Source organism: Podarcis tiliguerta, assembly GCF_965153285.1.
Source record: "Podarcis tiliguerta genome assembly, chromosome: 14".
Classification (NCBI taxonomy): domain Eukaryota; kingdom Metazoa; phylum Chordata; class Lepidosauria; order Squamata; family Lacertidae; genus Podarcis; species Podarcis tiliguerta.
In genome coordinates this window covers 11,089,980-11,115,390 of record NC_139547.1, presented here as the reverse complement: position 1 = coordinate 11,115,390, position 25,411 = coordinate 11,089,980, and the positions used below count along the sequence as shown (strand labels likewise).

Sequence of the window (25,411 nt, the reverse complement as noted above, 5' to 3'; positions counted from 1 at the left end):
AAAAAAATAAAGCCTTCATTTCATCTGAACAACAACAACATAGTAATAAAATACTTGAGGCTGTAGCCCTATACACATTTAAAGGTAAAGGGACACCTGTTAGGTCCAGTCGCAGACGACTCTGGGGTTGCAGCACTCATCTTGCTTTACTGGCCGAGGGAGCCGGCGTTTGTCCGTAGACAGCTTCCGGGTCATGTGGCCAGCATGTCTAAGCCGCTTCTGGTGAAGCAGAGCAGCGCACGGAAACGCTGTTTACCTTCCCGCCGGAGCGGTACCTATTTATCTACTCGCACTTTGATGTGCTTTCAGACTGCTAGGTTGGCAGGAGCAGGGACCGAGCAATGGGAGCTCACCCATCGCAGGGATTCGAACTGCCGACCTTCTGATCGGCAAGCCCTAAGCTCTGTGGTTTAACCCACAGCACCACCTGCATCTTACTTGGGAGTAAAGCACATTTGACTCAATAGGATTGAATATTTATACTGACACTTTAAGGACGTAAAAACAGCGTCCTGCTTCCACAAAGGCTGGACAGATGCCCCCAGAAAGTCCGAAAGCAGGAATGAATTGATCACCATGTACACCCTAACTTTGGGGGCCCATTTGCAAACGGGGGGGGGGGGACTGTTCTGGATCCCATGCACACAAACATGCAGCCTCCCTCTTGCCCCCCTTCCCATCAATGACACTTAAAAATGTAATTTGGGTGTCCCCCCCTGCAAGCTTCTTTGGGCATGTGCAGCAGGCAGGGGCTAATCTTACAGAAGAGTGGAAAAGAGAGGGGGGAGAGGGAAATAGCCTTTTTCCTCCAGCTGCAATTTCTAGGAAGATCAAACCCCACCACACCCCATAACAATCAGCCAGGCTTCGAAAAAAGTCTTTCATTGGCTCCAACAGAAGGCTTTTTCAAGTCTAATTGCAGCACGAGAGGGGCATGAGAGGGACACAGAGCCAGTAGCAATGGGGTCTTAAAAAAAAAAAGTATTAAAGATTTTCAAGAAATACAAAGGGACGTGCAATGTCTCTTTTTTGTTGTTGAGATTATAAAGTCTTTTGGTTACGTTCAGCGTAGGACAACATGCAATTAGGTTTGAAAAAAGTATTCTATTGTCTACAATACAATGTTTATTATTAAATGAATTGTGGTCTTGGTAGGATCTGGGGGCAGATGGATTAATGCTGGGTAAGGGAGCAACTGCTTTCAAGCCTAATTTCAGCAGGTGGGGTGAGGGGAATGGGACCCAGCAGGCTCTTGCAGGTGCAAGCACACCTGTGAGTGTTGTGCTGCCATCCCCACGCAAATCTAAAAAACAGATGGCAGGGATGGTGATCCTGTGACCCTACAGATGCTGGACTACAACTCCCATCAGCCCCAGCCAGCATGGCCCCCTAGAGCCATGGATTATGGGAGTTGTGATTTAGCAACATCTGGAGGGCCGCAGGTTCCCAAAGTACAGCTCTGAATGCTGTTATTCCTCTCAGCCAACTTAAAAGTTTCCCTGCCTTCCCAAATAGCAACTCCTCCTCCAGCTTCTAGCCCTGAGAAGCAGCCTTTGCCAACATGGCGCCCTCCAGATGTTTTGGCCTGTAAATCTCATCAGCCCCCAGGCACCACAGCTAACGGGTTGGCGAAGGGATGCTCTGGAAACAAGCAAGGCTGTGGAATCCTCTCCTTCTCAGGAAGTCAATCTACCATCCTGTTTGCAATGTTTGCAGACAGCAGCAGACGGATTTAATCAGGCAGGGCTTTTAAGACAGCAGAGGGGGAAATTGAGTGGATTTTCTTCCTTTTTTTAATGCAACGGTTAAATAAAAGACAGGTGCCCTGCGGCTTGCCCCTGCCCCTGTTTTTCAGTGGGTCACCTTAAATACTCGCCCCCCGGGCCTGGATCTGGCTACCATTATTACAGGAACCGAGCATCAAGCTCATCATTGCGCGCACATCCGCCTCTTGCATTCCCTGGCATGTTTACATCTCACCAAGCACCCCCACCCCCCACGAATAAACACATATCTGCTTCTGAGGATCAAGCATCCAGCGACGACAGGGGATAGTCCATTCCTCCTGCCTTGATAAATAAATAGCTTTTATTTATAGCCCCCGCCCCACTTTATTTTCAGGCTTTCAGATGCAAACGCAGCAGCTAGCGATGGATGATGATGCGAAGGGCGATTTCCTTGCAGCCACGCTCGGAAGAACCACAACATGGGGAGGGGCAGGTGGAAGAGATGGATGCGGAGGGCGGGGGAGGCAGGATCCCCGGATCCCCGCCCCCGATCGAACAAGCCCAGCAACCCCCCACCCCCCTGAATCCTTGGGCCACCCCCCCACCCCACCCCAGAATTGCTCCTATGATGCGCAGCTCCCTGCTCCCGTCTCTCTCCCTCTCCTGCCATCTCTGCTTCGGATGGAGGGCAGCCTCTCCAAGGCAGACACCCCCGCCACCCCCTTCCCGGCCCCCGACTCACGCTCCACGTCGTGCAGCTTGGCCCTCTCCTCCTCCAGCTTGCCCTTCAGGCTCTCGGCCTCGGTCTTCAGCGACGCCAGGGTCTCGTTCTCCTTCAGCCCCTCGGTTGCCATCTTTGCAAGGAGGAGAGGGGGAAAGAGACAGTGAGGAGGAGGAGGCGCAACAGCAGCTCCGGATCCGCCGCCCAGCGAGCAGGGAAGAGGGAGGCCCCGCCCTCCTCGACGCTGATTGGCGCGCCCGAGGCAAGGCGGACGCTTGTCCCACTCGGGCTAGGCAGGGCCGGGCGGGCGGAGGCATCTTCGCCCTGCACCTTAAGTGGGAAGGGACCCAGCAGCGAGGGAACTTGGTTACTTTGAGCATCATATGAGCAATTATGCAGGCTGGGACATACCCCCCCCCCCCATAATTGCTGTTTTGATGTGGCACATGCGCACTGTTAAGTTGTGGGTGAACATGTCAGAGGACACAGCAATTCTTCAAACAGCTCTTGTTTATTCACAGAACTGAAGGGTTCAGCCAGCCTGCTTATATAGAGGTCCACCACAACGCAGCAGCAACCACTTTCTGTAACTATCCAATCAGTGAACGTCACTTTCAATCCCTTATTTGCATATGTGGACCTGAGTGAAAACTATCTACACCCTGCTGGCCCAGGGTGAGAACTTCAGTACATAACACACACTATTTGAATGGCACTGCCCATTAACTTTGGGGGGCCCAGCACCCTCAAATATTTAACCGGGGGCCCAAGGCCCCTCGGTGCCTAGGAGCTGGCTCCTATGCATGGAATCGTAGATTTGGAAGGGATCATCTAGTCCCATGGTTCCCAATGTGGGGCACACGCCCCATGGGGCAATTTGGTTTTTAAGGGGGGGGGCAATTCAAGAATTTCCTCAATTCAACATTTTCTCATAGAGTAGCTCCATCCCCTTAATTGTTTTGATTGCTCTTTCCTGAAACTTTTCCAACTCTGAGATGTCCCTCTTGAAGTGATACTCAAGGTGATGTACAAGAAAAATAGCAAAAGACCAGTTAAAAATACCAAGAAATGATCTATTTTAAAAAAATAATACAAAATAGACACTGGTGGCAAAGACACACCTTTGCAGCTGGTAAAGCCTGCCGGAAGAAAAATATCTTCAGTTTAAATCCTAGGATTTAGGATTTAATAGTTATTTCCTATTTTCTTTATTTCACGTAATTTATAAATGATGCTTTAAAAAAATAAAAAGCAATTAACAAAAAGATAATACAATAAAATCGATTTTTTTTTTTTACAACCATACTTATTGAAGTGATACTCTGATTTGTTTTTATTAGGTTTATGTGGTTTTTTCCCTCTTTCTCATTGCATTTTATTTTCGTAAAGCACTTTGGGACATTCTGTTGCAGGAAGCAATTCATAAATTCATAGCGGCATATGTCTACTTGGAAACTTCCAGTGGGACTGAGTCCCAAGGAAACATATGCTCTATCCGATAAATTTACAGTTTACGGTCATACCTCGGTATGCTTCAGGTTATGCATTTTCGGGTTGCACACCGCACCAAACCCGGAAGTACCGGAACGGGTTACTTCCGGGTTTCAGCGCTCGCGCATGTGAAGAAACACAAAATCACGGTTTGTGCGTAAGCGCCGAATCATGACCCGCGCGTGCGGGTTGCGAACATGCCTCCCCACGGATCACGTTCACAACCCGAGCGTCCACTGTCTCTTATATGTTCCCCACCTTCCTAATTTTTTTAACCCAATGTTGTACCACTTCCTCTTCCACACACACACATTCCACCCCCCAAATCAGTATGCAGCATAAGTTCGTTGAAGACCATTTTAAAAACCCAGTGAAATAGAAAACAACCACATACCATTTCCACACATAGCGAGCAGTAGCTGAGTTTTTCCGATTTGCGGTATACCTCCCTGAGGGCTCTGTCTTTGGAACAGCTGTCGCATGGGCCAAACACATTGGCCAAAAAGGTCTGGTCACACATCTTTGCGGGGAGTTGGAACTGAAAGAGGCAAGAGGGGGGTGAAACAGGTAGGTGCTTGAGAATGAGGCAGGAAGCATTTTGCCAGGGCTGGCCCAGCCCACATTTGTACACAACACACATTTAAAGCACATGGCTTCCCTCCACCCTTAAAGAATCCTGGGAACTTCAGTTTACTCCTCACAGAACTGCAATTCCCAGCACCCTTCCATACTGCTCAACAACCCTGATTTAAGTGGGACATCAGAGAATTACAGAAGCCATCTTGGCTTCTGACTGGATCCTGGGATGTCCCTCCTTTTGATCCACCTGACCAAAAGGTGCTTATTTTGGGGGGGATAAATCAGACGGAAATTCCCAGGTGTCAAAAAAGGTTATTTATGTATGCCACTATTGCGGCCCGTGTTTTGTTAGCCCAAGAATGGAAAACAAAAGAAGAATGGCAACTTAAACCGATGGAATATGCACAGCTTGCAGATTTAACATATAGAATAGGAGAAGATGGAGAACATCTGTTTAAAGAAGATTGGGAAATGTTTATTGAATATATGGGTGAAAACTGTGTACATTTAAAAACGCTGGTAGCATTAAGATAAATTTGACAGTGTAAATAAGTTTTGATGGATGTAACAATGGAATATTCAATAGTAAAATATGCAGTGATTTATGGTATGCAAACTGAACTCCGGGAGAAGGAGGAGGAGGAGGAGGAGGAGGAGGAGGAGGGAAGTCATTGATTTAACGTTGTTTAAATGAATACTTTAAAATCTAAATTAGAAAATTAATTTAAAAAATTCTGACTTTCAGCATCCTTAACAAACTCCATTTCCCAGGATTCCTTTGGGGAAGCAGTGGCTGTTTAAATTGGTAGGATATTGTGCTAAACGTACAGTGCTGAGAAGTGGGGAAAGGATGTTAATTAGAAGACATTGTGATGGCGCAGCAGAGATATTTTTTCTCCACTATTGCCAACTTCTTTGGTTTTTTGTAATATATCTCCTCCTTTTTTTCTGTTCATTTGTTCCTTCCTTCCTTGGATTCGATCAGTAAAGGCTCCGGCAATACTCTAGATTGTGAAGCGCTGGCTGTAAAACCTCCCCACACAAACAGTCCTGGGAAGTGTAATTTGTTAAGGGTGCTGGGAATTGTAGTTCTTTGTAGTAAACTATAGTTCCTAGAAATCTTATTTTTTTGGGGGGTGTACATTAAATGAATGCAGCCCTTCAGGGACAAGGAAAAAAGTACGCTGGGACGACGACAAAACAAAGAATCTCGGAATATATGGAATATACAAATACGGAAAAGCAAGAGGTCGTTCCTCAATCTATTTACTGCTATTGTAACCATTTCAAAGTTGTTTTACTTTTTACATTTCTATTAAAAGCCACCTAGCAAGCGCTCACCCTAAAAGGCAGGGTAGAAAATAATAAAACAAACCAAAGAGCGCTGTATTTTGATCTGCTGTAAAAATTAGCTATATTGCTTGGGGTTTGAGACTTCCAAGTCAAAATATCATACTGCTTACCTTCTTTTCCCTGGAGCAAAAACCTTTTGCCTTCCAGACACTTCAAAGGAATAATCTTCTGTGCAAGTAGAATTGCACAAGGACAAGCTTAATGCTGAGGTAATCTCCTTAGAGGGTATTAAGACACAAGCCTGCACTTTTGGATTGTAGCACCTTCCACATTGCTGGTTTACGTGCCAGAGACGAACAATTGTTCTCAGTGGAAAACTCTCATGGGTGCAAGAGAAAATCCCAGCATACCAATTTTACACATCAGTCAAATTGTGCCCTTTTTAAAGTCATGGTTCCAGGCTTTACATGCTTTTATTCTGTATGAAACATGCTTACAGATATCAATCAAAAAGGCCCCCGAGCGAGGCCTTTGCATCAAAGTGGGAGCCATTTTGAATCCATCTGTATGGCATTCAGTTTCCTGTCAGCCATTAACGGATCAAAAGGCTTCAAAGCAGGGGGGAAATTATTCCTTAAAATGAGCCCAGCAGTCATACTTATCTAGCCTGTGTCTTTTAATCTGTTCTACAATGCTATCTATTTTATAGGCCAGGGCTTAGAAAATGGGAGTTATTGTGCACATTACTTGTGAGCTAAGTCTTTTAGCATCCGTTCCCCCAATGAAATCCATTCTCAGATGACCACCAAAAGTTTAAAAGGTTTTTAGTGATAGTAAAGTAGTATAAACGTTGTTCTGAAGTAAGTCGGAGGAGTATTCTGCATTTTCAAGAACTCTGTGGACACACACACACCCCCCGCAAGTATCTGGATAAGGCCATCCCAGAAACCAATGTACAGATACAAAGCTGACCCAGTAATAGTTTGGTTTGTAACAGCATAGAGTGATTCAATAAACTTGCTTTGGTTGGTCATCTGATGAACAGGACGGTGTACTATATCTGTAGAAGTTTTTGATAGCAATAAAAAAAGATTGTGCTGCACAGTCACAGCTCTTGAAATCACATAGAAACAAACTGGTAAACTGAGGGCTCTCTTAAGCAACTGACATCACTGGATACATGAAACAGACAAGAAGCGCATTGGAAGAATCAACCTCATGCTTCTTTAATCAGGTGTGTCAAAGCAATGATTCTTCAACATCAACTTTGTTGGACTGGTCATGTTGTGCGGATGCCTGATTATCATCTTCCAAAGCAACTACAGTGGTACCTCGGGTTAAGAACTTAATTCGTTCTGGAGGCCCATTCTTAACCTGAAACTGTTCTTAACCTGAGGTACCACTTTAACTAATGGGGCCTCCTGCTGCCGCCGCGTGATTTTTGTTCTCATCCTGAAGCAAAGTTCTTAACCCGAGGTACTATTTCTGGGTTAGCGGAGTCTGTAACCTGAAGTGTCTGTAACCTGAAGCGTCTGTAACGCCGAGGTACCACTGTACTCTATTCCAAACTTCAAATGGAAAGCGTAATACTGGTCAACAAAAGAGATTTAAAGACTGTCTCAAGGCAAAGCTTTAGGACTTCCGGTCTGCTGCAGAGGACAATAGCAGTGTGCTAAGTGTCGTCCGCGACACAGAGCGGGCAGAAAGGCGTGGAGGGCAGCGCTAGAGCTCAGCGCACACCCAAAAAACCCCCAGAGGAGAGTGGGGACTCGAGGGCTCTAGCTGAACTCAGGACGAAAGGGAGAAAGGTGCTAAGAGGAAGGCACGCTTGGCAAACCCTCACCGTGATCAACTCCTGCCCGGAAACCTGTGTCCCCCCACTGTGGAAGGACGTGTGGATCCAGAATTGGCCTCCACAGCCACTTACGGACTCACTGTTAAAACTGTGTTCATGGAAGACAATCTTATTTGGCTACGAGTGATCGCCAGAGAAGAAGAGGAACTCTCAGCAAACCCCCAATGCTTTGAATGTTTTCATCCCACTCTTACAGCAAAGAGGACCTGCAGCTGCTTCTGGCTTTAAGAACCCCAGCCCATCAGAGGGCAGCATCAAGAACAGCCTCTCTCTTCTACAAACACTGGCTGCCAATTAGCTTGCAGCCTAAGATTAAGCTGCTGGTTTGGGTGTATAAACCCACTGTAGTTTGGGACCAGGATAGCTGAAAGATTTGTCTTACCCCTTACATACTATGATGGGTTATGGGGGGGCCAGATTCCCCTAATTCCTGGGTGCCAGCTCCTCCCCAAAATTCCTAGATTTGGTAAAAGTTAGACTTAATCAAAGTTTGATTAAATTTGCCAAACATGGAAACGCCTTGGATTTTGTTATGCTAACAAGCCAAGCTAGCTCAGAGCTAGCTGGATGGGCCATTAGCAGATGGACCATCAAGGTAACCATCAGATCGCAAGTCTGCCAGGTAAGGGGGAAAGGGGCTTCTTCTTTGGGGGATGCTGGGACGCGGGTGGCGCTGTGGGTAAAAGCCTCAGCGCCTAGGACTTGCCGATCGTAAGGTCGGCGGTTCGAATCCCCGCAGCAGGGTGCGCTCCCGTCGTTCGGTCCCTGCGTCTGCCAACCTAGCAGTTTGAAAGCACCCCCGGGTGCAAGTAGATAAATAGGGACCGCTTACCAGCAGGAAGGTAAACGGCGTTCCGTGTGCTGCGCTGGCTCGCCAGATGCAGCTTGTCACGCTGGCCACGTGACCCGGAAGTGTCTGCAGACAGCGCTGGCTCCCGGCCTATAGAGTGAGATGAGCGCACAACCCTAGAGTCTGTCAAGACGGGCAGGGGTACCTTTACCTAGTGAGCAGGTTTAGAGTTTCAACTTTGAATGACAGTAGGTTGGGGGGAGGTCCTTGGAATCAGTTAGCAGCGAGGATGAGGGAAAGAACTCCCTTGGGGTGACAGGCTGTAAGCAAGCTATATAATGCATTTTAAATGGGCTTGTACATCTTCTAAAGAAAAATAATATCTAGAAACTCCAGCAGATTTCACTGCAGTTTTATCTTCAGGCAGTGGCGTAGCGTGGGTTGTCAGCACCCGGGGCAAGGCAAGTAATTTGCCCCCCCCACACACACTGCACTGTCCCTCCCCCAGATAGTCCCTCGCTCTCTCTCCGCACCGCACGCCTGGCACCCTCCCCTCCACAGTGGGCGGCGACCCGGCGGCTCGGATCGGATTCGCACAGCCAGCACTGCAGTGAGAGAGAGTGAGTGAGCCAGGTAGGGGCAGAGAGCTGCGAGTGTAAGTGCGCCCCCCCCCAGATGTTGCGCCCAGTGCGGCCGGCCCCCCCTGCACCCCCCACGCTACGCCACTGTCTTCAGGACGTCCACTGCAGAGGGAACAGATCTAAGAAGAGGTGAGCCAAAGGGATGGTCAGGTAAGGACCAATGTGAGATGAAGCACCATCCATGAGACTATTGTGTTGCTAGAGCTCACATCTGAAAGGAGTATATGCTAGAAGCTCCAAAAATCACCACAACACAGCACTTAAATAATAATAATAATAATAATAATTTTATAAAACGACAACGACGACAACCTTGACACTGGAAAAGTCAGAATGCAACAGCTTCGTAGAAATGACATCTGGATTCTTCAGAATAAATGTGTTGGTGAGCTGTGTCACTAAAAAATGATTAGTGTGGAAATACCCCTGACATTCATCTGGGAATATGATGCCTATTTTGGATTTGTTTTTGCAACAAATGAACGCATCTTAGCAAGCTTCCCTCCCTTACCTGAGTTTTTTGAGTGTGAACCCAGATATGTAACAATAATCTGACACAATAAAAATCATGATATAACCGTCATCTATTTTGTCTTATCATTTATATGCATACTTATTAAATAACCAAGATGAATGCTCCCATAAAACATACATATACAGACATGTAAATTTACAGTGTTACAAATACTGTATCGCAGTAAAATATTACAAAGAATTATCTTGTTAGTCCTTCATTATAGAAAGTTATTTAGTAATACAGAGAACCACCATGGCCCCAGTGCCTTCAACATGACTGGAACCCGACGCTGAGCACCTGTAAGCTACAATGAGGTCCAATCTGCAAAAGGGAATAAGATTAAAGACATTTGGATGGGCCATAGGACATGCAGCAATCCATTTCTTACACCCTGATTTCCAAATGTTTTTAAAAATTTTATCTTCTAAGAAACACTACTTCACAGTGATTGAGGAAGCGCATAGATGAGTGATGTTCATTTATCCTTCAAGAGATTGATTCTTTTTTAGTTTACAGTCGTACCTTGGATCCCGAACGACTTGCGAGTTGAACGTTTTGGCTCCCAAACGCCGCAAACCCGGAAGTGAGTGTTCTGGTTTGCGAACATTCTTTGGAACCTGAACGTCCGACGTGACTCGGAAACCAAGCCTTGGTTTCTGAATGTTTTGGAAGTCGAACGGACTTCCGGAATGGATTCCGATCGACTTCCGAGGCACCACTGTATTTGTTATATTCTAGTGAGAAAGCCAAGCTTGAAACTGCTGGGGATCTGTATCGTTTCCAGAGCATGGGGCGAAGGGGTGAAAGGAAATGTCACTTGAAAGAGATATTTCGTATCTAGCATCAACAGCGGAGAATTCTCTCTGTTGTTCAGCATAGCCTGGAATTAGAATAAAGAGAGAAAAGATTAAAGTAACAAGAGCTAAAGCTGCCAACAGGAACAGGTTTTTAAGAATAGAAAGTACATGTCTTCTGAATGAGACTGTGATTTAATAACCATACCTGCACTTTACGAACGAATGATGGAGTCACCCTTTTCTCAAAATCATCTATGGGTGTGTAGGAGTTGAGGATTTTTACTATCTGTAGGGACGATTTAAAGAAATACATGAATACTTTCGATACACGTAAAAACTGTAATGATTCTACAGTCATAACTTAAATATGTATTGAGGTTACCCCCCCCCAGGGCAGCAGAATGGAAAAACATCAAGGGGAAAGGGAGGTGTCAGGAGGGGCTGACATAGCGAATTTCAAAGTGAGCAAAAAAGAGAAACCCTGTTATAATCCAAGGAATAATATGGAGACACAGAAGATGGAGACAACGACTGCATAGGAAATTTTCAATTACGAAAAAAGAAAATCCAGAAAAAAGAGGGTGGAGGAAAGACAGAGAAAAGGAACTGGTAAAAAAGCAATTTTAATTAAATGTCTTGCGCTTTAAAAGCAGTGCATGGCATTTCACCAGCACAACTGAGCTCGCTTGCACAATGCTTAAGGTAAAGGGATCCCTGACCATTAGGTCCAGTCGTGACCGACTCTGGGGTTGCGGCGCTCATCTTGCTTTATTGGCCGAGGGAGCCTGTGTACAGCTTCTAGGTCATGTGGCCAGCATGACTAAGCCGCTTCTGGCGAACCAGAGCAGTGCACGGAAACACCGTTTACCTTCCCGCTGGAGCGGTACCTATTTATCTACTTGCACTTTTACGTGCTTTCAAACTGCTAGGTTGGCAGGAGCTGGGACTGAGCAACGAGAGCTCACCCCGTCGCAGGGATTCAAACTGCCGACCTTCTGATCAGCAAGTCCTAGACTCTGTGGTTTAACCCACAGCGCCACCCACGTCCCTTGCACAATGCTTAAAAAGGTAAAGGTACCCCTGCCCGTACGGGCCAGTCTTGACAGACTCTAGGGTTGTGTGCTCATCTCACTCTAGAGGCTGGGAGCCAGCGCTGTCCGCAGACACTTCCGGGTCACGTGGCCAGCGTGACAAGCTGCATCTGGCGAGCCAGCGCAGCACACGGAACGCCGTTTACCTTCCCGCTAGTAAGCGGTCCCTATTTATCTACTTGCACCCGGGGGTGCTTTCGAACTGCTAGGTTGGCAGGCGCTGGGACTGAGCGACGGGAGCGCACCCCGCCACGGGGATTCGAACCGCCAACCTTTTGATCGGCAAGTCCTAGGCGCTGAGGCTTTTACCCACAGCGCCACCCGGGTCCCTTTTGCACAATGCTTACCAGGTATTAAATAAGACTGTCTGTATAGCCAGGGCAGTTTCATAAACTGATATTTTAGGAATCTACCAAGCAAGGGAGGAAGACCCTAGGTTTAAGTACCTGCACAGCAGTGAGGGATGTGCAGCGTTCATAAATCTCTTTGGCATCCTCATCTGTGGTCTTTTTAACCTGAAGGAGCCAAGCTGCTTGGGAAAGAGGTTCCAACGTCTCCTTGGCAGAGCTGCTCTGCAGATTCTTCTGCTTAAGCCACTCTTCGAGATAGCTGATATTACACCTAGGGAAGGAAAAGATAATTTGGTTTAAACTCCCTTTTGTTCAGAAGCTGGTTATACAAGTTGCTGCCCCAGAGCAATGTGCTATGGCAGAGTAAAATGTCTGGCATACTTTATATGCCATGCAAATATGGGAATGTAATAATATTCCATTTATAAAACAACGTGATTTTTCCCATTTTAGATTGCTCCCCCCCCCCCATTTCATAAAATTTGGAAAGTTCTTTTCAAAATGTTTCTTTATGATCATGCTCCGTCAGCATAGGATAAGGTTACCAGACGTCCCTGTTTCCCGGTGACAGTCCCTGGATTTACTAATCAGTCCCCATACAAAATCCACTGAAGTTGAAAAGTGTCCCCAGATTCATTGAAAAAAATCTGGTGACCTTAGCATAGGAACACTTGCCCTATACACTGTGCAAGACTTTATCAAGATGTAAGTCTTGGGACGCGGGTGGCGCTGTGGGTAAAACCTCAGCGCCTAGGACTTGCCGATCGCATGGTCGGCGGTTCGAATCCCCGCAGCGGGCGGTGAGCTCCCGTCGTTCGGTCCCAGCTCCTGCCCACCTAGCAGTTCAAAAGCACCCTTAAGTGCAAGTAGATAAATAGGTACTGCTTTATAGCGGGAAGGTAAATGGCGTTTCCGTGTGCTGCTCTGGTGCCGGTTCGCCGGAGCAGCTTCGTCACGCTGGCCACGTGACCCGGAAGTGTCTGCGGACAGCGCTGGCTCCCGGCGTCTAGAGTGAGATGAGCGCACAACCCTAGAGTCTGTCAAGACTGGCCCGTACGGGCAGGGGTACCTTTACCTAAGTCTTTTAATACAATAATATTCAAAAAAGGAATCAGTGATGGACAATATAATGCAAACTGTGGACTCCCTGCTGACTTTTAGCTACCATACAATTATTTTTTTGAGTGCCCTGGTTCTATGTATCTATGCAGAAGTAACCCCCATTCGGTTAAAGGCATTCACTCCCAGAGTTAGTGGCTATAGGATTGCAGCCTAAATTTTGTTTATCCTGTAGGTTTCTGCTGCTTTTTCCGATCTGCAGATATGCTTTATGCCATTTGATTTTTAATTGTATTTTGGTTCCTATAACATAACCATGGAGATTTTTCTTTTCTTAACTGACATGTTCTATTCTTATTCCTAATCTTATTCTTATTATTCACCTTATCTGCATCCCCTTTCGACAAGAGCACATATCCTTGCGAAGGAATAGACTGTTAAGGGTAACTGCTCCAATCAGAAAGAAAAGCTGCTTCACGGCCTGCTTTAGAAGCTCTGAGTCCAAGCCATTCTGACACATTGTGGTATAAAAATAGCTGAGCTGTTGCAGGATGGAGGTCATGGTGTAGGCATCTGTGTCGTCTATGCTGGAGGAGCGCTTGCGGAATCCAGTCGGTTTTAAGCCAGAAATCCCCTGGAGGCTTTCATACTCCAGCATTCCAGGCACTGGAAAAGATAACACAGCAAGCAAGAAGAAAATATAAATGAATAAAGTTCCTTTATCACTGCTATTTGGCTCTGGAAAGCAGTCGTGCTGTTTAAAGGTTTTAAATACCAGCTTACTTATTATTGCAGTAATGCAATAAAGAAAAGCATTTGGGTGGGCTACGTTTTGAGATTTCCATTATTCAGTGAACACTGAGGTTATAGCGGAAAAACAAATGCTAAGAAATCCAGCAAGGCAGTCCTTGAATCAAATTCAGAATGTCTCCTCTCCAACTGCATTATTCACAGAACTGCACCTGCATTCATACAAACTGATAATGCAATCTTTTGACTGGTGTATATTTTACACACACACACACACACACACAGTATATGTGTGTGACAGAGAGACCAGACTCTCAAGTACACTGGAATGACAGAGTGCAGGATGATATAAACCCATATATGCTACTGCGGGAGAAATAAACTGAATAAGTTTAGGAATAATTTTCTTTGCATTTATGCTGTTTAATCTGCTAAATGCATATATTTGTAGCAAAATTTATTTTACAAAACAAAAATATTGCTGTATTCAAAGTCCATATTCTTACTCATTTGTGTAATATATATTCATAGAATCATAGAATTGCAATGTAGGAATCCTGCCCATAGCCATCCCTGGGTGGGCTCACACTACCAACCTTCTGGTTATAACAGTCGGATGCACTGACCCTTTGCATCACACTCTTATTCGTATTTAAGCAAATAATATAGAAAGAAAAAACAAATCCGTGCACAGAATTTGTATTATCACTTAAATAGGTATTAGCACGAGTATCTTCCAAGCCTTTGATGGTTTCTTGAATCCTGACAACAGAGTTCATGGTTTCTCTTTAAAACAAGTTGCAGTTTTTGCATCATTTGATTGCTGAATGTTTTCACCAGCAGCCCAGCTAGAGAGTGCCTGAAAATTCAATATCACAGCAGTTCAACTGATAGGACTGGAGGAATCAGCTAGTTTTTAGCCTTGATGAATCCTATGCACCTCTATTCAGAAGTCTCACTGTGTTCAGCAGTGCTTACTCCCAGGGAAAAGTACATAAGATTTCAGCCACGAATACATGTAAATAGACTTTTCAGACATGCATAAAGAAACAAGAAAATACTAATAATTCATTCCTATATTTTTTTAGCCATGCACAAGGTTTAGAAATAGCTTGGAATGTGTGCTACTATCAGCATTTATTTCTTACCTATCATTGGCTGAATATTGTTCTCCATTACAATGATAAACTGATGATAAATACGAATGGCTAGATCACTAAGAACCTGCCTGTATTCCAACAGGTCAAAGTGCTTCAGATTGTTCTTATTTTGTTGTGGAGTATTGTGCTTCATAAATTCCTGAAAACCAGATGTATAAACAATATGCCATTTAAGACCATAAGTATAATACAGGTTTTATACTTCTGCATATTAAGTAGAGTAGTACAAAAAGAAACATATATTCGGAAGAGCAAAAGGCTATTCATGCACTCTGTTAATAAGTATACATGCAAACATTTTTACCTAGTGCTAGTAGTAATTTTAATGGAAGACAGTAGCTTTGTTTTGCAAAGAATAACTCTTAATTTCAAGACATGCTGTCCAACCCATGGTGGATCTTGACAAGAGAAAGGGCATGTTCACAATGTGCAGGACACAAGAGCTATCTCAGGCCAGGCCCAAACCTTTCACGTATGGATTCACAAGGCTATGGACTACAAGGATGTGGTTTCTAGGTCTTCTGGTGAAAGTTGGTTCCAATAGGTGATACTTGCCAATATTTTCTTTAATCATGAACTGTATTGCAATGTTCAACTATTTTATGGGGAGCGTGAAATTATTCTTACCTCTTCTCCACTGTACTGTTTCAGACAGTTAAGAAAATGGCATGTGTTTGAAAGCCAGAAGGACAACATCTCAAAGTCTTCAACATGTTCCTAAACATTAAGACACTGTGTTTGCTTAATTTATATTTCATATATTTACCCACACCACCTCAATCTTCGCAAGCGGTTGCATGAGAAGTCAGAAAATTATGCACAATGGAGGTTAGTCTCTTTATTACATATCTGGTTTCTTTACATACATAGACAGCCTGAGTCTACTTATGGAGGGGCTCATAGCAGCAGCACCCCAAAACACACCAGCCTATTTCATATTAAGAGCATCATATGCTGCTCTGCCTTTGCAACATCCCTTTCTCTGCAAGCTATCTCTGGCTCTGCAGGGCCCTTTCAGCTTACCCTAACCCCAAAGCTTCCTGGTTACATTATGGTTACCAGATTTTTTTCAAGGAATCCAGGGAATTTTTTTGAAGCTGAGTAGCAACAGGGAGTCAGTAGTGGGGATGGTGAGGCAAAAGACATGCATATTGTATAAAGATGCAAAGCCCTTCTTTCGCACCCTGTGAAACATAAATGCACAGAGGTTTTTTAAAAACTGGGCAACGGCGCACCACGCACCCGTGACTCCCGAGCCTTCCCCGATCTCCTTCCCCCTTCCCTTTCGTTTTGTCAGATCAGGGGAGGCTTGGGAGTCACAGGTGGGGGGCAGCCGTTGCCCAGGAGGGGCCAGCCTGGTAGTGCAGTTGGCTCTGGCTGGCTTCAGGAGCTGCTCGCTGCCGTGGTGCAGGAAAAATGCCGGGCACCACAGCAGTGAGCAGCCCCTGAAGCCAGCCAGAGCCAACTGCGCTAACAAGCTGGCTCTGGGCTGCTAAGGCTGCCACTGCCCTGTTTCCCGGGGACAGATTTGCAAATCTGGGGACATTCCGGGGATGGAATTTGTCTGGGGACAGATTTGCAAATCTGGGGACTGTCCCCGGGAACCGGGGGCGTCTGGTAACCCTACATCACAGCAGCCCCAACTCTAAAAGATTCCCCCCTAACCGAAGCTCTGGTCTTTTGTACCCAGAGGAAGCTCCCTCCTTTGATGTGCGAAATGACTCATTACCTCAAGGAAATTCCTTGAAAGTTTAGTCTTCACACCTAGCCCCCCTTTGAACTCCTAATGGCTTATCCCAACCCCAGGCGGCCGCTTCACAAGGAAATCAGCCTTTTCCATTGATTTGCCTGGGATTACAGTCCTAATACACAACTTCAGAATTGTGCATAACTTAATTAACTTTTACACATGCAATTACTGATACTCAGAAGTAGGTCTACTACTTGCTTGGTTGGCATCTGTCTGTCTCAGGAGACACATATTCTAATGCACATAATGTGTCCTGATTACATTTTAAATGTCTTTACACAAAAATGCTAATTAAACACCTCAAATCCAGTTACAATATAAGCAGCTTGTGCCTTAAAAAAGTTAAAGGATCCCTGACAGTTAAGTCCAGTCATGGTTGCGGTGCTCATCTCGCTTTACTAGCTGAGGGAGCCAGCGTTTGTCTGCAGACAGTTTTTCTGGGTCATGTGGCCAGCATGACTAAGCTGCTTCTGGTGAAACCAGAGCAGGCACTGTGACTGCAAATGAAAGTATAGTTCATTCCAGTTCATTCCAGCAGGAAAGTCACAATGTCTACAACTTTATAGGAGAGATGTGAGACTTAAGGTGAAAGGACTTGTGGCACAAACTGATATAATAAGCATGAAAGAACCAAATCAGGAAATCACAGGAACTCAGCTGAATATGCATACGTAACCTGCATAAGTAGCTGACCATGAATTGATTCAGCTATGAAACATGCTCAGCTATTTTTGTTTCATGTGACCTTCATGATACCATAATCAAAGCTCTGAATGCACTAGTCCTGTAAATCTAGGCTTAAAATCTACACCAGGCGGCAATAAAGACAGCTATGACATAATGCTTTGCAGCCATGAAATGACTCCTTTCAATCATATACTTTATATTTGTGACACGATATGGCACCATGTAATTTGCAGGTAGATATTTTATTGAGTTCTACTTAATGGAATTATCTGCAAGCAAGAAAGAAGAGTGAATGACCAATTTGAATAGCACAATTTCTCTGGTAAGCAGTCATGGCATGGGAATCGTTCCGTTAGTCAACCTATAGCTGCAAAACATTCTGTTGGGCTATGCCAACTGTACAGAAAGAAAGCAGACTGCATGCAAAATGTTCCTACCTTAATTACTTGTTTGATACTATTGATTGACATATTCATGAAGGATTTCAGCATGCCATCATCATTCAGATAATCTGCATATCTCACACACATGAAGAGGATGTGAGCTGGAAGTCCTGGTATCATATTTACCACCACTCCACGGGGCTTCAGTTCTGCATGAATCAAATGGTGTTGATTATTTAGTGAGCACTAAATATATTCTATAGGTTAGCCATTCTTTTTAAAAGAAATGAAATTGTAACCAAATGCATTATTTTGGATCCCTACAATTAAAAATATACACAAAGGACCAAGAAATAAGAAAATTAGCACGAGCTACTTGCTTTCATTTTGCAATTTATGTCTCTTGATAACAACTTACTTTGGATAATCACACTATAAAAACCACAGAGAAACTGGTTAGGGCTGAATGAGTAGCCACAGATATTAGCAATTCACAAGTCCTTCAACGCATAGCAAAGTTGTCTTAAAGAAGCTATGTCTTTAGCTTGCCTAAAAACATATCACAAAAAAGCTTTAGTGAAAAGAATAGACTCTTCAAGGTGAGTAATTGTGTTAGCGAAAGCTCATGTAAACCCAAAATATTAACGTGGATTACTAGGGAGATTTACAGATTGAAAATGAATGGCAAGTGAACTGCAAAGAAGCAAAACATTGCAGTTGTGTGCTCAGGTATAAATGAAACCCAAACTTCCCAAGAAAAAATAGGAGGGAAACATGCAGGGGACATTCTGTGACCTTATGAATGTCTGGGAAAACAACAGAATAGAGAGATGAGGAGGAAATTGTGGATGGGACACAGTAGTTACAGAGTTCCTAGAAAGGCAGAGAAGAATATATTAAACACAGACCTGGTATATTTGGGCCTGGTTTGTGAAGGCCATTTGAGGAAGAAATGGTGAAAACACAGTGAGAGGGAAAGATTTCAGCAGAGGTGACACCAGTTTTAACTTCAAGATGTATTTCAGAGATAGTGACTTACAGCAGATCTGAGAAGAAAAAAAACCAACTCATGACCCTGGAGTCTTCCAAGTATTTAGCCTCAAGAGTGAAGAGTTTAAGAAAGTTACAGAAAGCACAAATATGTCACACACATTTCCCCCCACAGCTGTTCTAAAACAGAAGCATCATAGAGCTTTTAGTAAAACAGAAGCATCATAGAGCTTTTAGTAAAACAGATAAGATAGGAAGGAGAAAAAACATGAATACTGGCCACAACTACAAAACTTCCAGCAACAGCTATTTGGCATTGCTTATGAGTATACTTAGGTGAAATTGAAAGTGTTATGGAAGTACCAAGAATCAGGTTCTGAACAATTTTTCCTTCGTCTTCCTTTCTGTACTGCAACATTCCAATGTATTCTTTTGGCATGGACAACATGGGTTCTTCATGGGCTGTTAAACAGTAATATATATTTACTTTCAGCAAAATACATTGGCATTAGAAGGCTGGAAAGAACGATCCATGACACAAATCACTGTGTGTGACAAATTATTTAATACAAATGATCAGGCTTTCTGCAGCAGTCATGGTCTGTTAAGCTTTGGAACAGAGTTATTAAAAAAGACAAAATAAAAATCAACCACCACTACCAACTAGGATCGCACATAAACATGTTGGTTTGGGTCAGTGCATCAGTTTTCAGATCAATCATTTGATGACTTGGGAGGGGGTTGTATGTGTGTGGGGGGAGGGGGGAGGGAGAGAGAGGTAAGGAGGGAGGGAGGGAGAGAAAGGTACCCACTTTTGGCCACACCCACAAAAGCTGTGTCCCCACCCCCATTCACCAAAGATAAACATACCCCCGGAAAAGTTAGCCACCAAGGTCTTAGCCCCATGCTTCTAGTATTCTATGGCAGGCTTTTGCAGCAGGATTTCAGTGAACAGGCAGCACTGCACGATGAATTTGATCCTATGAACTCTCATAATTATTACCGTAATGTTGGTCTCATCTTCCATGTGGTTTCCAAAGAAGCACGCATTCAAACAGTTTTAAAGAATATATTTAATGCCCTCACCTGTTTCGATAGACTTTCTAAGGGTCTTGATCTGATCCTCAAGTTTCTTTATTATTCTGTCCTTCTTATCCATCTCCTCTTCTAGATCCTACAGTGTCCAATAAAGTTGAGAAAGAATGATCTCCTTTAAAAAAAGGTCTTCTGCCCAATATAGTATATTGACTTCTTTACACACCAAATGCATCCCTACATGCATGTGGGACAGCTGCATAATCCTGCATTGCAGGAATCCTTAGGGTCCCTTCCAACTCTACAATTCTATGAATCATAGAATCATAGAGTTGGAAGAGACCACAAGGGCCATCGAGTCCAACCCCCTGCCAAGCAGGAAACACCATCAGAGCACTCCTGACATATGGTTGTCAAGCCTCTGCTTAAAGACCTCCAAAGAAGGAGACTCCACCACACTCCTTGGCAGCAAATTCCACTGTCGAACAGCTCTTACTGTCAGGAAGTTCTTCCTAATGTTTATGTCTCCACAGTGCTGGATTTGCCTTATCTCTGCTTTACATGGAACCTGGACCTATGATTCTATGCTTCTATGCAGGACAAAATTCAGGTTTATTACTGGCCGATAATAGGCATGATAGAAAAACGGCATTGTTACTTACACTGGAGAAACAAAAAATTAGATTCTGAGCAATGCTATAAAGCATTGGCTCCCAATTACCTAAGTCCTGAGGACCCACTGTTTTTCAAAAGCCAAGTCACAGACCCACCACATCTGAAAATTTAAATATCTATCTGGTAGTTTTTGTTATGTGAATGAACCCCTGGGTGGGTTCCGCAGGCCACCAATTGGGAACCACTGTTGTAAATGAATACTTCTTAGTAGACACTGCTGTGATTGTCACTACTCCCCAACTTTGGAGGATGAGGGCAAAATTCAGAAGGAACATCAGGACTGACCCCAGATGTCTCCACAGTGCTGGATTTGCCTTATCTCTGCTTTACATGGAACCTGGACCTTGCCTTGTTTGTTAAAAACACGAGAAGAACATAAGAAAAGCCCAACTGGATCAGATCAAAGGCCTGTCTAGTCTAGCATTCTGTGTTCACAGAGACTAACCAGATGCTTATGAGAAACCCATGAGAACATGAGCACAATAGCACTCTCCTGCTCATCATCCTCAGCAGGTTTACAAAAAAGGTTAAGTCCGGTCAAAGGTGACTATGGTGTTGTGGCACTCATCTCGCTTTCAGGCCAAGGGAGCCAGTGTTTGTCCACAGACAGCTTTCCGGCTCATGTGGCCAGCATGACTAAACTGCTTCTGGCGCAACGGGACACTGTGACAGAAACCAGAGAGCACAGAAATGCTGTTTACCTTCCCGCCGCAGTGGTACATACTGTATTTATCTACTTGCACTGACGTACTTTCGAACTGCTATGTTGGCAGGAGCTGGGACAGAGCAACGGGAGCTCACTCCGTCACAGGGATTCAAACCGCCGATCTTCTGATCGGCAAGATCCAGATATTAGAGATATACGCAGCCATCATGACCAGGCTATTGTTGCCTTGCTTGCCTTTGCAGAACCTGAATGTCTTAGCCTTACATAACTTAGAATCATAGAATCATAGAGTTGGAATAGACCACAAGGGCCATCGAGTCCAACCCCCTGCCAAGCAAGAAACACCATCAGAGCACTCCTGACACATGGTTGTCAAGCCTCTGCTTAAAGACCTCCAAAGAAGGAGACTCCACCACACTCCTTGGCAGCAAATTCCACTGTCGAACAGCTCTTACTGTCAGGAAGTTCTTCCTAATGTTTAGGTGGAATCTTCTTTCTTGTAGTTTGGATCCATTGCTCTGTGTCCGCTTCTCTGGAGCAGCAGAAAACAACCTTTCTCCCTCCTCTATATGGCATCCTTTTATATATTTGAACATGGCTATCATATCACCCCTTAACCTCCTCTTCTCCAGGCTAAACATGCCCAGCTCCCTTAGCCGTTCCTCATAAGGCATCGTTAACATTTTAACATTTAAATTTGTTAGGGGGGAAATCGACACTAAACTGCAGTTCCCAATCTGTGGGCTCACTCAACTCTTTTCCTATGCAAGGTGTCTTTGTATCATGAGAGCTGCAGAAGGAAGAGAGCTTTGGAATGAGCTCAACATATAGTTGGCATCCCAACAAGCCACATTAGTGAAAAACTATGAAAAAGAGCCAAGTGACGCATGTTCTCATCCCGTTTTTAAAAATCATTTTAATACAGAATCTCAAATTGGTTTCCCCCTTTTGTACAACATATCACAAAGGGTTGAAACTCTTTGTGATTTTAAGGAAATAAGGCTATGATCCCAATCACACGTACTTGAGAGTAAGTTCCATTGAACTGAGTGGGACTTACTTCAAAGTAAGCATGCATAGGCTTAAAATAATCCATTACCAGGAACGTTTTTCTTCCTCACCGTATTTTCTGTAGTAAGATATGCCATATCTTGCCACATTTTATACTTGGTTTCATTATCTCCTTCGTGTTGCTTCTCCATATGATCATTTATCTCATGAAGCTCGTCAGATGTGGCTATCAGCCTTTCTTTTTCCTTTGTGCGTATTTCATTTTGAACGTGCAACACTCTAAAAAGGCATTAAAATGTATCAATTCTTTCCCTGTGCATAAAACAAAGAGCTGCTACAAAATGGAACACTGGTTCACTTATCATGAATGGGCAATTTCAGGTTAGCAGGCTGAGCCAACCACGTTGTGAGCTCTGCTCCTGGATCCGTGCATGGGCAAAAACATGCGTGGGACTAAACTTTCCTTCCCTCCTCTGCTTTCCACCTCAGTTTTCCATTCATGACCATGCACAATCGGAAACAGAGTTTGCATGAAGACAATAGCTACAAAAACCTAGGAGTAAATGGCAGACCAGAGGCCACACATCACAGTCCCCTGAGAGGAGGAAGGGAGCAGTTGTGTGAGGTTACTAGCCTGAATGATCATAGACAGCCCTGTATTGTAGGAAGGTCATGCGTCGCTCAGGATGATAACCTAGAAGGCAGAGTAAATGGATCCATGTTCCATTCTCAGGTTTGCATCTCAGTCATCCATATTAAGTGAGGGTGGGTGAGTTGAGCAGGTGATCACCTAGGATGAAAGCATGTGCTGTCGGACTCTTCTGCCAAATGAGTTTTCCACTGAGGCATTTTATATTGAATGTGGGTGCAGGCAACCCGGTTGCACAACCCACAAAGTGGATGTTCTCATGTGCTAACCTGAGAATGGCTCACAAGTCCAACTTTCCGTTCATTTGAAGCTCATCTGCACTTTGTCTTCAGCCTACCTGGAAGCTAGAACTGCCGACGGGTCAGAAATTAAACCAGTTTGGCCTGCCCGTCTCCCTTTAAAAGGGGACTCCTCCGTAGAAATTGGCAAGTGAAGGTTTTCATGGCATGGAACTAAACATGCTTGTGATCACTTTTCTAACTGCTGCAAATCAAAGGGCAGTTAAGGGGGCAGCTATATGGGCTGTTTCAAAGGTTGGCAATCTTTTCAGAAATGTAGCAGTTTCAGTATCTTATTAAAAACCAATATATTGAATTTGGAGTGTTACCTCCTTTTCTGTGAAATTAAATACTCAAATAAACTATGCCCAACATTTTTCAGAGGCTTTTAAAGATTACCTTATTTGTGTTCCTTCTTTTTCCTGGTTATGATGCAGCAGATCTGCCCTTTCTTCCATTTTCTCTTCAATAATAACAATAAACATAATTTTACTAAACCAACCTACACTGGGATTTATAGGTTTTACTACAGTAAGATTATCCATGTTCTCATATACAAAGTTGCACTATAAAATACACAATCCATCTAAAAGTCCTGTTTTATAATAGAGTTTAGGGACAGAGAGAACATGATCCCAACTGAACATGTCAGACAGAAATCAGTTGGTGAAGCAATGCTAAAAGTGAAAGCTAAGATTGTAAAACATTCTTAAAATTAGCTGAAAGCCACAACCATTTCCACAAATTTCCATTAAATATATGAAATTGTATGAATGGCACTGCAAGAGTTATAATAAACAATACAAAACACCTCAGAAAAAGGAAATATAATTAATAATTAAATAATTAACCTTTAAAAAATTACAGAATTAAAAAAAAAACCATAATGGATACTTATGTCTTATGATTCGTTGGCCATTTCAACAGCAGCCAAAAAAAAAGCAATAATGCATTTAAGAGTTCTGGAATGTTCCAGCATACAATTCTGATACAGTAGAACCTCTACTTATGGCTGCCTCTACTTGGGCCCGATCCAAGTTGTGACTGTGGCAAACCCAGAAGTAAATACCAGGTTCGTCACGATTCGCGCATGTGCACAAGTGGCTTCTGCCGTTTGCGCATGCGCAGAAGTGGCCACTGCCTGCACATGCGCAGAAGCACGTTGCCGCCGAATACACTTGCACACAACAGCGCTTCTACCAGCAACCCGGATTGACTTATGGATGGACCTCCAGAACGGATTACGTAAGCTCATGCCAAGAACAAACTTAGTTGGTCTCTAATGTGCTACTGGACAATTTTAAATTTTTTATATATATTTCTACTGTTCAGACCAACACAGCTACCTACCTGAATGTATAATCTATGTACTTAATGAATTCACTACAGTGGTACCTCGGGTTACATACGCTTCAGGTTACATATGCTTCAGGTTACGGACTCTGCTAACCCAGAAATAGTACCTCGGGTTAAGAACTTTGCTTCAGGAGGAGAACAGAAATCGTGCTCTGGCGACGCGGCGGCAGCGGGAGGTCCCATTAGCTAAAGTGGAGCTTCAGGTTAAGAACAGTTTCAGGTTAAGAACGGACCTCCGGAACGAATTAAGTACGTAACCAGAGGTACCACTGTATAGAGATAAGTAATTATAGTGAGCTGCACTATATACCATAAAGGGGGGGGGGTATCCTGTTGCTATCTTTATCAAATTGAAAATGGAACAACTCCTAGTTGAAAAATTACCTTTATTCTTTGCAGCTTCTTCTTGAAGACGGTTTTCAAGATCCGTCTTCTGCTTCTGAAGCTCAGCAATCTGCTGCTTAAGATCTGGAATCATCTTCAGAGAAAGGAGGAAATATTAAAGTGAAGCTACTCACATCTTGCATCAATGTTGTATGTCAAAACTGTGGAATTCTATAAGCATTAGGAAGGAATATTCCTTCCCATTTACTACCAGAACTCATCTGACTGGGAGAACTGCAGCCTCCGTCAGGAGGAAGATCCTCATGCCTGTGTTTTAATTGGCTGACTGCAACTTCAAAGACTAGGAATACTTCTTAGGTCACTGACAAATTTCATGAGCAATCAACAGATGTCCTTAGAAGCTGCTGCTTTTACTGCAAGGCCTGCACAAATCTAGATTTTGATCTCTTCTAGATTCAAATACCTGTTATGGTCTTTTCATAGAATCTCAGAATTCTAAGAGCTGGAAGGGACTACAAGGTTTATCTAGTTCAACCGGCTGCAATGCAGGAATCTCTTGCCAAACAAATGCACAACCCTGAGATTAAGAGACTCACACTGACTGGACTATCAAAGGGATCCTATAAAGCTCGAACAATCCTTTCCCTCCCAGCTTGGGCCAATGGCTCTGTGGGTCTTTTCTTTTCCTCCTCGTCTGTTGTTGATCAGTATGAGGCTACACATACAAGCACCTACCTATGCCCTCATTCAGACATAAGACAGCA

The 25,411-nt window shown here is 44.0% G+C and overlaps 2 protein-coding genes across 4 annotated transcripts in view; both read right to left on the bottom strand.

Moving 5' to 3' along the window:
• Window positions 1-4,474, bottom strand: part of GNB5 (G protein subunit beta 5) — a 39,606-nt gene extending 35,132 nt beyond the window's left edge. The window contains exons 1-2 of one of the 2 annotated variants that reach the window (XM_083412243.1): window positions 4,334-4,474; window positions 2,470-2,581 (exon numbers count right to left, since the gene is read on the bottom strand). In XM_083412243.1, coding sequence (XP_083268369.1) covers window positions 2,470-2,581; window positions 4,334-4,459 — 238 coding nt within the window. In that variant the 5' untranslated portion in view covers window positions 4,460-4,474. Of the gene's footprint in view, window positions 1-2,469; window positions 2,656-4,333 lie in introns of those variants that run through there. The other variant, XM_083412242.1, reaches the window with a different exon arrangement.
• A 4,889-nt stretch (window positions 4,475-9,363) lies between these two features.
• Window positions 9,364-25,411, bottom strand: part of MYO5C (myosin VC) — a 52,224-nt gene continuing 36,176 nt past the window's right edge. For both annotated transcript variants that reach the window (XM_083411797.1, XM_083411798.1), the window contains 12 exons: window positions 24,687-24,780; window positions 23,346-23,409; window positions 22,130-22,298; window positions 19,718-19,805; window positions 18,995-19,093; window positions 17,696-17,850; window positions 15,449-15,538; window positions 14,810-14,960; window positions 13,295-13,577; window positions 11,949-12,123; window positions 10,617-10,697; window positions 9,364-10,494 (listed from right to left, as the gene is read on the bottom strand). In XM_083411797.1, the coding sequence (XP_083267923.1) occupies window positions 10,342-10,494; window positions 10,617-10,697; window positions 11,949-12,123; window positions 13,295-13,577; window positions 14,810-14,960; window positions 15,449-15,538; window positions 17,696-17,850; window positions 18,995-19,093; window positions 19,718-19,805; window positions 22,130-22,298; window positions 23,346-23,409; window positions 24,687-24,780 (1,602 nt within the window). In that variant the 3' untranslated portion in view covers window positions 9,364-10,341. The remainder of the gene's footprint in view (window positions 10,495-10,616; window positions 10,698-11,948; window positions 12,124-13,294; window positions 13,578-14,809; window positions 14,961-15,448; window positions 15,539-17,695; window positions 17,851-18,994; window positions 19,094-19,717; window positions 19,806-22,129; window positions 22,299-23,345; window positions 23,410-24,686; window positions 24,781-25,411) is intronic.